The sequence below is a fragment of the Macrobrachium nipponense genome, chromosome 29, assembly GCF_015104395.2.
Source record: "Macrobrachium nipponense isolate FS-2020 chromosome 29, ASM1510439v2, whole genome shotgun sequence".
NCBI classification, from domain to species: domain Eukaryota; kingdom Metazoa; phylum Arthropoda; class Malacostraca; order Decapoda; family Palaemonidae; genus Macrobrachium; species Macrobrachium nipponense.
In genome coordinates, this window is record NC_061092.1 from 5,455,883 (window position 1) to 5,471,889 (window position 16,007).

At 37.5% G+C, this 16,007-nt stretch overlaps 1 protein-coding gene across 1 annotated transcript; it reads left to right on the top strand.

The window, feature by feature from the left end:
* Positions 1-6,024: 6,024 nt before the first annotated feature.
* On the top strand, positions 6,025-7,562 carry LOC135205998 (uncharacterized). Its single transcript, XM_064237169.1, has 2 exons — positions 6,025-6,313; positions 6,846-7,562. The coding sequence occupies exons 1-2, from the start codon at positions 6,302-6,304 to the stop codon at positions 7,560-7,562; spliced, it is 729 nt and encodes a 242-aa protein (XP_064093239.1). The 5' UTR covers positions 6,025-6,301.
* The last annotated feature ends 8,445 nt before the right edge of the window (positions 7,563-16,007 follow it).

Consider the following 16,007-nt stretch of genomic DNA (forward strand, 5'->3'; position numbering starts at 1 on the left):
CAATAAAAAAAAGGATCCAAAAAGAAAATGAGCCATTTGGAAAGGAGACCCTCGATTTGCTATTCACTTGGAAAGTGAGTTTTCACTAGCAAACTTGATGTCGTATTTACACACAAAATGAGGCTAATCACTCGGATTCCTGGAACGTGTTGGCAAACACTTCATTTCTTCGAAAGCAAAGTGAACCGCGAACTCGAGTCCTTTGTCCTGCTAACTTAATTTCGCTCTTAATGTTTACTGGAACATTTATGAACGAAACTTGACTGGTTATTGTGAGTACGGGCGTAGGTACAAAACGTACAGATTAAAACGAAAGCTAATTGTGATATCCAGTCCAATAAATTAGTCGATTCTTGTATATTTTAGGTGAAAAGGTAAAATGAAAAAGGAAAATATATAATAGCGTTAAGTCTACATTATGCCTTTCATATCCTATAACAAAAATTACACATTCAGAATTATTATCTAGAAGGTTTACTCAAATTCTGTCATTTCAGAGAAAAGCCAAAGGCAAAAATATATGAGTGTATTACGTCTTTATTAAGTCTTTCGTATCTGAAAAACAGGAGTTATGCAGATGACTTAAAAATATTATCCATAAGTCTTAGGAAATCCTAAATTAACAAAGATGTTAATTTAAAACGAAACCGTAGCTATGATCAATTGAAGACGTAAAACAGACGGGAGTTGAAGTGAGTTGAAAATAAAATTTAGGCCAAAGGCCAAGCACTGGGACCTATGTGGTCATTCCGCGCTGAGATAGAGATTGACAGTAAAAGGTTTGAAAGGTGTATACCAGGAGGAAAACCTCACAGTTGCACTACGAAGGGTTAAGAGTAAGATAAAGAAAGAGAATATGAAAGAAGGTACAGTAAAAGGAACGAAAGTGGTTGCATCTAGGGGCCGAGGGCACGCTGCAAAGAACCTTAAGTAATGCCTACAGTGCACCGCATAAAAGACGAACGAAACTATACAACGAAGCAAAATATAACTATTTTTTTCACCGTTGAAGAAGGAACACTGAAATATCGACGCACAACGAAGCAAGAAGTAAAATAGTAACGCTTCTTTATCTGCTTCAAAAGGAACACTATTTTAATGACATACCTTTCCCCATACATCCGAACAGAGGGCATATTTTGCGCGGTTAACTGAAGGATCCTTTGTTTCCGTCAACTGCGTCTCTTAAAGGAATCCAGGATCTCGGAAGGATCCTTTAGCGGATGTTGACAGGATTCATCTCTTTCCTTCGTTCCTCAGGCTTCCGGCGACTTCCTGGCCCCTTCCTGTATATAAGGAGGTGGTCCTCGTGCTTCCTCGTCAGTTGAGGAACTCCTTGAGTTCGAGAAGCAGCGACAATAACAACAACCTGTCAGATCATAAGCCATGAAGTGCTTGGTAAGTGACTGCTGTGCATTCTATTTATGAAATAACTTGTACTTTTGTAATACTTGCTTTTATTTATTAAAGTACGTTGTATGTACACACATATGCACACACATATATGTGCATAAACACACACACACACACACACACACACAAACATACATATATATATATATATATATATCTATATATATATATATATATATATATTATATATATATATATATATATGTGTGTGTGTGTGTGTGTGTGTGTGTGTGTGTGTGTGTGTGTGTGTGAAGCTGTTTGCGAATATTGTATACAGTTTCTTTCACAAACAAACTAAAATAAACAATGAGAGAATTTGTACTCTCTCTCCTCTCTCTCTCTATGAGTCTTCCCATCGGCAAGTTAAACATTACTTGTCAAACATAGCCAAATCTAAAAACAAAAAAAATTTAATAATTTTTTTATTCTCCCCAGGTGGCATTACTGCTCCTTGCGTTAACTGCAGAGGTCATCAGGAGCGACCCAGATCTGCATTATTACCCTCCAAAAATCTATCGTCGTTACCATTATCACCACCCATACGAATATTATCATCCTTATCACCATCCTAACCACTACTATCATCGCTATTATCATCATCGTCGTCTCCATCTTCCAAACCACGACAAATGGGCTCCGGAGAGCAAGGCTTTTGCCAGACACCCTGGAGGAGGAACCTCCTACGTCAGCAATCAAGTCTTCGGCCTCAGGGGAAAGAGGTCAGCCGACTATGGACCGGGGGTGATGGACCAGGTACAAGGAGACAACTATGGACCAGAAGTATTGGACAAGGTCTTCGGTCTCAGGGGAAAGAGGTCAGTCGACTATGATGAACCAGAGATGATGGACCAAGTCCTCGGTCTAGGAGGAAGGAAATCCAAAGACTATGGACCAAAAATGCGAGACCAAGCGATCGGTCTCGATGAAAAAAGGTCTGAATATCTCAGGCCAGACGTGGCCAACACCAGGACTTCGGTCTCCAGGGGAAGAGGTCAGCCGAGGACGGACCAGAAATATTGACCCAAGGAGATCAGGGTACTTTGGACCAGGTTCTGGTCTCCAGTGTATGTCAATGGGTGATAAAAACGTGATCATATTTAAAGATTTTTTTTTTTTCCAAAACAATTTCATTCATCTTGGAGAACTATGACTTCAGATGACAAAATTATATCATTATTCAACACCAATGACGGAGAAATAACAGATAGAAACCCCGTTAATAGACACAATATTTCATTGTATTCTTTGAAGAATGGGAATGTACTCTGAATATTAAGTGAAAGACACAACGCTGTAAAAATCATGATTATATAAATGTTTGGATTAATTGTATGTCATATGAGTTCACGTTATGATGAAATAAAATAATTAAACTTCTGATAAATTCTGTCAATATTCCTCATATCACCGTGATTTGGCTTCGCATAAATACCAAAATATACTCATAAGGAAATATACTAAAAAAATCAAGTGTGAATATGTAAAACTTGTTCACGTTGATAATATATCACGAGTAATAATTCAACTCTGTATAGCGCAAACCAATTCAGTAATTAGACTTCACATTTTAAACAAAAAAGAAAACGGAATTTTACGAATCTTGGAAACAGTACACAGGTATCCTACCAACAATCTCTCTCTCTCTCTCTCTCTCTCTCTCTCTCTCTCTCTCTCTCGATTTTATATATGCACCAGTATCCATCAACTGTGGACCTTAATGGCCCCAAAATTATCAACACCTAAAAAATAGCGAGAATAGCCACTGCTAACTGGGATCTCACTTCGTTTGCTAACAATAGCTGCTAATTATTTGCAATGAATGTGTGTGTGTGTGAGAGAGAGAGAGAGAGAGAGAGAGAGAGAGAGAGAGAGAGAGAGAGAGAGAGAGAAAGTGTTATTTATTGGCCCTTTTAGTTAGGAAAAAAATGAGCAATAAAAACAAATGCGGATGAGGTAAGGTGGAAGATTGTCACGCTAGAAATACATATACTATATTTAGCCCTCCGATGACAACGATTTAGTCAGCCTTGCAAATTGTAGACCAAAGCACCTGTATATAGTCTTCGCTAAAAGAGCAGCCAGCCAGTTCAGTCGGCGCTGGATGTAAGTGAGATAAAGCACCAATATAAAGCCGTTGCTTTATATGAGTGAGGAACGTTCATGGTTCTGCTGGGTGCTTTTCTTCAAGATTAAAAGCTCTGGATTTGTTTATGGGCTTCAGAGTGGCGTGACAGTTTTGGCAATGATTACGCTTCCTGGGAGGTTTGGGCTAATAACTATGGTCTCTCTCTCTCTCTCTCTCTCTCTCTCTCTCTCTCTCTCTCTCTCTTTGTTTTGTCCATATTATAGCATTAAATCTTGTTGGAACCGAAGAAGCACTTCTTTCCATTTTATTTTTATTATTTTTTTTTTTTGAGGTAACTAAATACATCGACGATGATTTTCTCATTGACTTCTTCTCTTAGCAAAGTATCAAGTTGATCTCTCTCACCATACAACCAGAAAGGTGAGAGAGACAGCTCTGATATTTTGGTAAAATAAGAAGTCAATGATAAAATCATCGTCGGTGTAGTTACCTGAAAAAAAATTGAAAAAAAACATGTTCATACACTTTGTCAAAAAAAGGGACGATATGATAGACATATTTCTAAGCATAGGTAAATGCTGTTAGAGTGACCCTTTATATACGTACGTATAAGGCATAAACATCTAATAAACATGGAGGACAATGTTATAGAATCTGGAATTATCTGGAAATGGAAATTAGTCAAAATAACAACGAATAAGGACACTGATGAACTACAGGAAATAAAATTAAAAAAATTCATATAAACTTAACTAGGAATATTTAAGCAAATTTTGTAGAATTCTGAAATAAATAAAAACAACTCGAAAGGACAAAAGGCCTTTTGGAAGAACAAACTTAATTTGGTATTCTTTTGGAAAACTGGTTCTGAAAAGAAATTCTTATTTTGTTCACAAAGAGATAACGAGGAACGTCGCGTCGCTTAAGTTCTTAAAGAATGTTTGTAAACACTTCATGTGTTTGTTTACAACGATCTAAGACACTAATTCCAATCCTTTATCCCTTTTCCTATTCTCAGTTTACTCTTAACGTTTGACTGAAACCTTTAACTATAAGAGTTGAAACGATAATGGCTGTATATACCAACATACTAAATTCACAAAAGCTGAAATGGTCGGGATTTACCACTAATAAAAATAACTATTTTTGATGTCTACGTCAAAATTGCTCTAAATTTTGCAATTTTGCAATGAACGCCAAAATCTATCACATATCTCAAATCCGCAAATAAACAAATTACCTAGAGTGAAAATTCTTTCAGTCATGAAATATTAACTTTAAAAAGGAGCTTTTCAATTTTAATCCGACGAGATTCGAGAACACAGAACTTGTAGAGACGCATTTATGCTTTCTGCTCCCTAATAAATAACACTGTTTGGGACTTCCGACTCTAAAATAGATGTGAGCTATCTCCCAGACCCTCATTTCAAGCCGTTTCAAAAGTTAATTGATTTCCGAGTTTTGCCAATTATGCGCTGATGGAAAAAAACAGGTAATTGGTGAATCAAGTGTGGCACTTATTTGATAACCGTTTTCTGTTTCTATTTCAGTCACTTATTCTTAGTTGAAGGACATTACCCAAACCCTTGACACCTAGAGAGAGAGAGAGAGAGAGAGAGAGAGAGAGAGAGAGAGAGAGAGAGAGAGAGAGAGAGAGAATTATTGTTTTTATCTGGGACTGAAGTTTTTGCAGGTATTCAGGTGCATCTATAAAGATCATGTTATAGAATCTCGTTTTCCGTAATTGTCTAATGATTATCAAGAGATTGATTTCCTTAGTGTTTGTTTGTCTTTGTTTGTATGGTGTTTTTACGTTGCATGGAACCAGTGGTTATTCAGCAACGGGACCAACGGCTTGACGTGACTTCCGAACCACGTCGAGGGTGAACTTCTATCACCAGAAACACACATCTCTAACCCCTCAGGGAAATGCCCGAGAATCTAACTCGCGGTCATCGAAGTGGCAGGCCAAGACCATACCGATCACGCACTGATTTCCTTATAGACTTCTACAATGCAATGATAAATAACCAGACAAAAGATTTAAATTTAAGGCGCAGGAAGTTACATAAATAAACAGAGAAAAAACGAGGGTGTACACTTACTCAAGAAAGAAATTACGGCGTTCATGCAAGATAAACGTCATGCATTATTTTCCCTTTTTTATTTTCAGTTGCGCAGGTAACGTTTGGAGAGGCAAGTGACTAATTAATGCAGGAGAATTTATAAACGTATCTCAGTGAAATCATAAATATATATAACGTAAAAGACTAAAACGACGAATGTGTGTCAAATATCAGGGTGCATATATAGAGCTGTTTTAAACTTAATAAGTTTGCAATTATACAGACGCATAGAAAATCTTGAAAAATGAATAAAGCTTCAAGGGAATTTCCAAATCAATTCTTTGATATGCTTTAAATAAAAAACGTCAACCACAAGCAACCGGAACCAGATAACATATCATTAGGTTTCGTCCACTGTCGAGGAAGGAACAACCTCCAATAATGACATACCTCTCCTCGATTCAGACAGAGTCAGGGGGGGGCGGGGGCATTCTGTGGTTAAACTGTAGGAACGCCACTTTCTGCCATCTGTGCGTGTCTCTTACAGGAATCCAGGATCTCGGAAACGACCCTTTAGCGGATGTTGACAGGATGCACATCTTTCCTTCGCTCCTCACACTTCCGGCGACTTCCTGTATATAAGGAGGTGGTCCTCGTGCTTCCTCGTCAGTCGAGGAGCTCCTCGAGTTCGAGAAGCAGCGACAATAACAGCAACCACCTGTCGATACATTAAGCCATGAAGTGCCTGGTAAGTGGCTTTTGATTTATATTAAATAAATTTGTTTCTTACTCTTTTCTACTTTCTTGTTTTTTTGTATGTTTTTACTTCCTCTCTCTCTCTCTCTCTCTCTCTCTCTAACTCTTACATAAATACATACATACATACACGTATGTGTGTATGTAGGTGCGTGTCAGGGTGTGTCAGTATAAAGAATTCCCCTATTACTCTACTACAAACACGTAAGAATAAATAATGAGCATTGATATACCTTCATCGTAAACTCTCTCTCTCTCTCTCTCTCTCTCTCTCTCTCTCTCTCATTTCCATTTCGCAGAGAATCACTAAGAGTGGAATAGCAAGAAGTAAGGCAAAAAAGTTCCAAATCCGCATTGTATACCTACTAAAACAATGATGATTATTGAGATTTGAATATGATACATTATGTACACAGAGGACTTAAGAAGACTGTATTCATAATCTATTTTCATCGTTTGTTTCTGCTTCTATTTAAAATCTATCATGATTTAAATATCTAATACAAACCCTTTCTTTTCCTTAGGTCTTACTGCTATTCACTGCATTAACTGCAGAAGCCACCAGAAGTGTTCCAAGTCAACAGTATTACCAACCAAGATATTACCGTTACCACCATTACCAACCGTACCACTATTACCATCCTTACCATCATCCCAAGCACTACTATCACAGCTACTACCCTCATCATCGTCCCCATCTGCCCAACCATGGCAGAGAAACTCTGAAGGGCATAGCAGTTGCCAAACATCCTGGAGGAGGAACCTCCTACGTCAGCAATCAGGTCTTCGGTCTCAGGGGAAAGAGGTCAGCCGACTATGGACCGGGGGTGATGGACCAGGTACAAAGAGCCAGCTATGGACCAGAAGTATTGGACAAGGTCTTTGGTCTCCTAGGAAAGAGGGCAGTTGAGTATGGATCGGAAATATGGGACCAAGTCTATGGTCTTCAGGAAAAGGGACCAGCTGACCATGGACCAGGAATGCTGGACCTAAGAAGAAAATCATCTGATAATGGACCGGAGGCGTTGGGCCACCTGGAGTCGTTTGCTGATGTACCTGAGGTTCTTTATCAATATGATTCACCCACAGAGCAAGATGACTTCAGAGACAATGATGATATGACAGTGTTCGAGGTCAGAAATGGAGAGATTAGTGAGAAAAATGGAGATATTACCAACATGAAGCCTTCTAATAAGGATTATTCTTCTCCTGATACAACAGATTTGCCAAATAGGACATGAAGTTAAAGAGACTCTACTATATTCCTATTGCAGAACGTTTATATCTATTCTATGTTTTGTTTGTTTCGCAAATAAAGCATGAAATACATAATCACAACTTTAATTTGTCAACAAATCCTAATATCTAAAATTTATTGTGTTTTATGTAAACAATGCTACACCATAATAAAAATAAACACCATAATTATATATATTTATATATATATATAATATAATATAATCTAATATACATAATATATTACTATAATATATATAATATATATATCTATAATATATCATAATATGTATAATATATACTTTAAATCCACGTTAGAAAGGTAAGTGAAAAAAGGACTGGGAACAAGTTAATGCTTTCGTAGTATATTCTTTGTTTGTTTGTTTGTTTGTATGGTGCTTTTACGTTGCATGAAACCAGCGGTTATTCAGCAACGGGACCAACGGCTTTACGTGACTTCCGAAAAACCACGTCGAGAGTGAACTTCTATCACCAGAAATACACATCTCTCACTCTTCAATGGAATGGGGCCAAGAATCGATCCCGCGACCACCGAGGTGGGACGGTAATACCATGCCAACCACGCCGCTGGTGCGCTCTAGTATATGCTTGAAAATGCAGAATATAGTACTACGAAAGCACTTGTTCCAAATCCCTGTTTCACCTTACCATCCTACCGTGGATTCAAGGATATTCTCAAGTACGTGTTCCTTCGTGCTATTGCAAAACACACTCACACACACACATACACACAAACACACACACATATATATATATATATATATATATATATATATATATATATATATATATATATATATTTATATTAAAGCCTCTCTCTCTCTCTCTATCGAAAAAGTCCAATGAATAATTAATTTGGAGTATTCACGTTCGGATTTCCGCATCTATTAATAACCACAACCAGAGGCCTCCGACATTTTTATAGTTCAGGGATTATCGGGCAATCACCAGTTCATGAGGATTGCCGGCAAATGTTGCAAAACCGTTCCCTGATTGATCACGACCATTAGTCAATGTTTGCCGTTTTGCAATCACGAACAGAACAGAGAGAGAGAGAGAGAGAGAGAGGCCACTATCATTTTCATTGTATCCATAACCCTCTTTGTTTAAGTTCAACGTGAATGGTATGGAATACAGAAGCTAGGTCATGGGCCAGGCGCTGGGCCCTATGAGGTCATTCAGAGAGGTCTGAAAGGTTAACAGGATGGAAAACCCCACAGTCGCACGAATAAACTAATTTTAAGAGCGGTTGAATAGCAAGATGGAAGAAAGAGAATATGAACGGAGGTACAGTAAAAGGAATGAACAGGGTTACAGCTCGGAGCCGAAGAGACGCTGAAATGAACCTTAAGTAATGCCTACAGTGCACGGCGTGAGGTGCACTGACGGCACTACCCCGTCTTCAGGGTATGTACATCTGAATACATTTTAGACATGATCACTATAAGTGTACCTGAAATATGTATATGGCCTTTGTATAATTATTCTCTAATTATTCATTTGTAAGAAAGTCTCTTACCAAATGTTACCAGTAGAGGTTCTGATCATGACGAATCTCCCATGGAAAAATATGGCATGAGATAGAATTTTTTTTCCCTCTCCTCAGTCATGAAAAAATCTGGTTTCCCTACATCTAAAAAAAATTAAAACTCCGCTCACAAATTGCGTCATAGATGCCAAATTAATTGATGCTTAAGTTACAGCCAAGCGTAATTGGCTGATTACGCCCATGGTTCTACAGACGCCGGATAACCTACAATCAATCAATGCCAATTATACATCAACCGGCTTAAAACTGTTGCAGCAAGCTTCTGGTTTTCTGCCAATTGTACATCAACCGGCTTAAACTGTTTCAGCGAACTTGTACCATAACATATGGAAAACATCTCAGTAAAATGTGAATGCGCACATGAGGAACCAACCAATAATAGCCCCACAGTTTAAAATAGTGTCCACGAGAATGGAATGACCATACATACATACATACATACATACATGGACACATCCAGAGGAGAATTATAACCCAACACAATAAAAATAACGATAGATAAACGAACACATAAATCTACGATACGAGAGCCAGTTGAAATATATATATATAGGAAAACTCGTAGCGTAGGGAGAGAGCAAACAGTTTTAGCAGCATAAACAACCTTTGTACAGGAACTGCAGCCTGTAAGAGTGGTCTGTGGAGTATATTATAAAAATGTACAATCGGAAAAATACCTAAGACAACTTACGGGAAAACGCACAACACAGTACCAGCGTCAAAAGCAGTTTGTTTTCTTTAAATAAGATGAGAAGAGAAACTGCTTGTGAAGGAGAAGAAAACTCAGGGCAAAATGAAAGAGAAACCAGTCATTTCCTGAGACGGATCTAACAATTACATAGCGTAGTAGTAGTAGTAAGTAGTAGTAGTAGTAGTAGTAGCAGGAGTAGTAGTAGTGGGAACAGTGGTTGGGTTTAGCCTTTACAACGGCTCCATACGTCATTCAGTCCCCTGTACCCGGATGCTTTGTGGTAAAGGAAGGTGTGTAGCGGTACCACCATTACGGTCTCTTAGAATTTCTCGTGTTCAGGATTTCTCAGGAAGCCTGAACGGACGTTCATGACCTGAAGATCGCCATGAACGTCCGTGTCCTTCCTCAGGATTCTGATAGGCCTACTATCCTGTATTAATCAAGTACAGCTGGCTCCGCTCATGAAGCCTGAGCGGACGTTCATGACCTGAAGCTCGGGAGTTCTGATAGGCCTACTATCCTGCATTTATCGAGTGCAACAATTTTCGCTCACAGTTTAATCAACAAAACGGTATACGAAGGAGACAAGTACAGTATTATTCTGTCAGCACAAGAATTACAATATGTACCTGATTGTTACCAGACTTCTCTGGGCCTAGACGGAAATGGAGGAGACTGATAGTTTACTGATGTTTCGCGCAGAGGCGAAACTTTTCAAGAACAAATTCTCTCTTTGCTTGTATGAACATTCAAGAAGACAATTTGCCGCAATATCTAGGAATCAATCTTTAGTATCCACTTAATTAGTTTAGCCGTTTGCCTTTTGTTATGTCTTTTTCGAACTATCTTTTTTTTTTTTTTTTTTTTTTTTTTTTTTTTTTTTACCAACCATACACGACTAATCTTAGTTTGGTTAAGCACAGTTATGGTTTTGTTATAGGCTGAAACTGCATTTTCTTCGTCTCAGCAAAGGTGCAAAGATTATGAACAGACTTGAAACCTATCCTGTCGCAAAGCTACAGAAATAACGCACCTACAGCCTGAAGGTACGTACGTACATGTTACGCTTACTGCTAAGAGTGCAATGAGTACATATGCAAATTACGATCAGTAATAACCAAGCATAAAACTGCGATTTTTTCCTTGTCTTCATTTTTCAAGACACAATAACCAAACCTCCATGCCAGAGTCACTTAAGCCATTACCGTCTGATTTTATATAACACATTAATATCCAACAACTGTCACTTTTGGACGCTGATGGCTGGAGGATTATCAGCAATCATCAGTTAACGAGAGCGGTCATCACCGGTGAAAATCGTCTCTTGATTGCAGACCATCTCTCTCTCTCTCTCTATCACTTGCTGTTTAATGATCACCAACACTTTCTACTAGTAAGGTATATATCGTGGTTGGAGAGAGAGAGAGAGAGAGAGAGAGAGAGAGAGAGAGAGAGAGAGAGAGAGAGACTCGTCCCTCTATACAAGACATGTTCGTTTTCTACAATGTCTGTTCATTTATGTATCAGCTTGTTGTCTTTTAAGACAGATTCAGTATAAACACATTGTTTTAACACTACGTTTTATGCAAATTGAAGTATCAGTATAAACCTCTCTAAAAATTTTCGATAAATTAGATTGTTTTCATTCTTGCAAATTTCTCACTTACGATCAGAGATTTATATCCCAGACTTACTTTACGTTCATATCAATGTATTAACATTTAAACTATACGTTCATATCAAAGTATTAACATTTAAAATATACACGGTTGAATATTATCTTATAGCCTGGGAGGCCACTGCCTTTGGTTGGCCTTACATAAAAATTACTTCAGGAAACTTGGTAGAAAACTTGGTAGAATTTGAGTTAGACATTTTGTCATCGTAAAAATCAAAAATAAATTTCATGAAAAAAAAATCCAAAACTCAAATAGCTGTAAGTTTAATGTATCAAAAACATTCTTGCCTAAACGTTGCAGTATTACAGGCAATTTAAATTAACGATACGAAAGTATTTCGTCAAACAATACCTAATATGGTTCCAACCACCCGCTTTGAAATTGGCGATGGTCCTAAACTTTTCAATTTTGACTCGAGTTTATTTTCAGCAGGAATTGACTAGATTGCTTGATGCACCGTGAACTCCCATATTAACATAATTTAACATCTCCATCTCCATACGAACTATACCTGTGTAGAGAATATGGCAGCTGTAACAGGTGTTTTTCACTGCGATCTTTTACCTGTGCATTAAACATACTCAAAAGTTAGCTAATATACTGGTTACCTTATTCAATAAGAATTAAGCAAAAACAAGTTTTTATATATATAACTTTTCAGTAAACCTTAAGGTTAAATTTGCGCTATTATACTTTTGAAAAAGCAAACCACATAGCTTTAAGCTTTAAAATATGTAATTCAATTTTAACAATAAGAGCAAAGTAAAGATAAACTCCATTAGGCCTGCAACAACAAAGTATAAAAACTTAAGTAAAATCTAATAACAAACTTCAGTTACTAGAGAACTGTTTTTTGGGAAAAACTTATCTAATGAACAGACAAAAACTTTTCTCCTTTTTTTTTCCTTTTTTTGGGGGCGCAAAAGCCCCGTTCTGCCATACGGTAAATTTTACCGTATGCCAGATGGGACATCCTCCCCCACCAGGGGGCCCTGCCCATGTTAGGGGGGAGGATTAGCTTGCGGCTTTTTCTTAACGAAAATTTTGAAAAAAAAAAAAAAAAAAAAAAAAACTCACCATTCATACCGGCATACTATACCAAACATCTCTAGATAATTTTGAAGTGACGAATTCCCAAAACATCTGTCAAAAGAGAATTATGAACAATTAGGAAGAACCTTCCGAAATGGATACAATGATCTAATTAAGCCTATAGAATGCAGCAGTTAATGCCAAACCAACCCGCTTGTCACAAACGAACAGTGCAAATAAAACAAACACTTCCACTAAAAAAAAAAAAAATTATTCACAAAACTTACCATCGTAAAAAGATGGCCAAATACGTTAGCAAAACGTCACTACAGATACGTAGAAGGTTGCGAAGCACTTACACTAAGCACTGCCAACCATACGCTGTATTTGAAGTTATATGCCGTCTGGTATGGACGTTCAATTGTAAACAAACCTCTCCCCCATCAGCCAGCTCCTCCCTCCCGCCCAAGGACGATGAACACCTTACCCGTTTACTTCTTTTTCATTTGCCTTCGCAATCGAGAACTTGATTTCTAGGCAAACTAATAACTACGCTATTTCTCGTACTACACTTTTTAACTGAGCACTTAATGCTTGAGAACCTGATTCCTAGCAAAAAAAAAAAAAAAAATAGATAAATAGATAAAAATAAGTGACATTTCTCTAACTTTCTCGTTAGCACCTAACAGCTGAAGACCTATTGCATATTACTCATTAATCATTTTCATTAGAACTTAGCAACGGAAGCCTGGTTGCACATTGCTCTTTTCAAATGGCGATTAACAAGTGAAGTCTGATTACACTTTACCCTTTTTTAATTGGCACTTAACAACAGAAGGCTGATTACAAATTGCCACTTTTATCAAACATTTCAATTGGAACATGATTACACGTCGCTTCTTTTAATTGGCAGTCAATAAACCGAAACCAGATTGCAAATTTCAACACTGATGCCTGATTACATATTACTCCATTGATCATCAGCACTTAAAAACTTGGGCCTATAAAAGAAATGCCTTAATATATATATACATAATATATATAATATATGTATAATATATATATATATATATATATATATATATATATATATTATATATATATATATATATATATATATATAGGTCTACAAAATCCCCACTCACGCGTTGCTCACGCAGTGAACGCGACCCACCGACATAAGGGGTCAGAGCTCGCGTTGTCCCAAACTTCCTCTGTCGCGAAGAGGGACAAAGAAACAAAGAAACATAAATCACGATACGCCTTGTATATAGCTCATCTTTCCCTCTCTCTCTCTCTCCATCCCCAACATACTAGTAGGGAGAGGCTTTTTTCCTCACGTACAAAACTCCTCCTTCTCCTCCTATTCGTGGGAACGTTCTACAAAACCGCGTAATGCGACGCTGCTCTTGGGAGCGTTTTTTATTTTCATTTTTTTTACGCTCCCTCATCACTGCGTAATGCAGTTGACTGTATCACGTGACCTGAATTTCTAGAACACAGTCTCTTTGTTTCAGGTGAAATTTCCCTTGAAAGGGATTTGTAGAACGGATGCTGCAGCTAATTATAAAAAAAGGAGTTCATAAGTAAGTCGTACAGGTCGGATTCAGGTCGCAGAAAACGCAACCGACTTGACTCTTAATTTTTCCCGCCATTCGACGCTGTACATTTCGTTTGGTATAAAGGAAGAGTTGTAGTCGTATCTTTATAAGAAATTTTACTAAATGAAAAGAAAACTATTTACTTATACCAAGGTAGACACATAGACGAAAATAAAAATAAATGAAGGAAATGTTCGAAACTTGAACGACGCCTCACGATAAACTGAGGCGCCGTTGCAAAGGCAAAACCTTAACCCCGAACATGAGCCTTATGAAATTCTCTCAGAATAAATTATATATAAATGGAAAAAAAAACAAAAAAAAAACTCATTTTCATACGTAAAATAAATCAAGGTAAATTTTATCATATACCTCGTAATTCACGGATAATCTAATAACAATAATTCGTAATCGTAAGAAAAATGCTAACGCATAGCCTAAATAATGTAATTCAGGGGAATCTGTGAAAATTCATAATCTTTCTATTTATTATTATTATAATTTTTTTATTAGTATTATTATTAATTTTTCAATCTCTGTATTTTCGTTTTCCTCCTTGATAGTCGAACTGTATCACTCCTTCCCCCTTATCATAGCCAACGCCAGAGTTGACGGTATACGTATGAACCAAGCCCCGTCCTACGACAGAATTCAAGAACCATTAAACGCAGAGGTTGTTCACATTATGAACAAAGCCACAGCCAGCGTCATAGTTCGATAAATTCCGCTGAATGTTGAGCTTGTTCACGTATGAACCCAACCGCATCATATACCAGAGTTCAAGAACCTGTAATTGCAGAGGTTATTCACATGTGAACAAACCCACAATCAAAACCACAATTCAAGAACCGTTAAATGCAGAGGTTATTCACATGTGAACAAACCCACAATCAAAACCACAATTCAAGAACCGTTAAATGCAGAGGTTATTCACATGTGAACAAACCCACAATCAAAACCACAATTCAAGAACCGTTAAATGCAGAGGTTATTCACATGTGAACAAACCCACAATCAAAACCACAATTCAAGAACCGTTGAATGCAGAGGTTATTCACATGTGAACAAAGCCACAATTAAAACCACAAATCAAGAACCATTGAATGCAAATATTATTCACATATGAACAAAGCCAGTATAAACCACAATTCAAGAACCGTCAAATGCAGAGGTTATTCACATATGAACAAAGCCATAGTCAACTCCAGAACAAATTACGCTAAATTCACAGATGGTTCACATATGAACAAAGCAACAGCCAACACCAAAGTTCAAGAAATTCTGCTAGCGAAGAGACTGTTCACTTAAGAACAAAGCCACGACATCAAAGCTCTACAACCGTTCAATTCATAGGTTGTTCACGTATGAACAAAGCCTCAGTCAACACCAGAGCTCGAGAAATTGCTCCGAATTCAGAGGTTGTTCACATAAGGGTGATTCATCATCCCAGTTTGTCTCTATTATACATTAGTTCAACTAACAAAGCTTTACTCTCTCTCTCTCTCTCTCGACAAGGATAGCATATTTTGTTTGTCTCTCTCTATCCTGAAAAGGGTAGCATATGTCTAGCTCTCTCGACAAAGATAGCTTATTCTCTCTCTCCTGACAAGGATAAGATAGTCTCTTTCTTTCTCTCCCTGTTGACAAGGATAGCATATTATTCTCTCTGTCTGTCTCTCCTGACAAGGATAAGATATTCTCTCCCTTTGTCTCCATACCGATGAGGATAGCATATTATTTTCTCTCTCTCTCTCCTGACAAAGATAAGATATTCTCTTTATTTGAGCCCATACTGACAAGGATAGGATATTCTCTCTCTCCTCTCTCCACAAAGCTAGCATATTCTATGTCTCTCTATACCCTAAAAAGGATAGTAT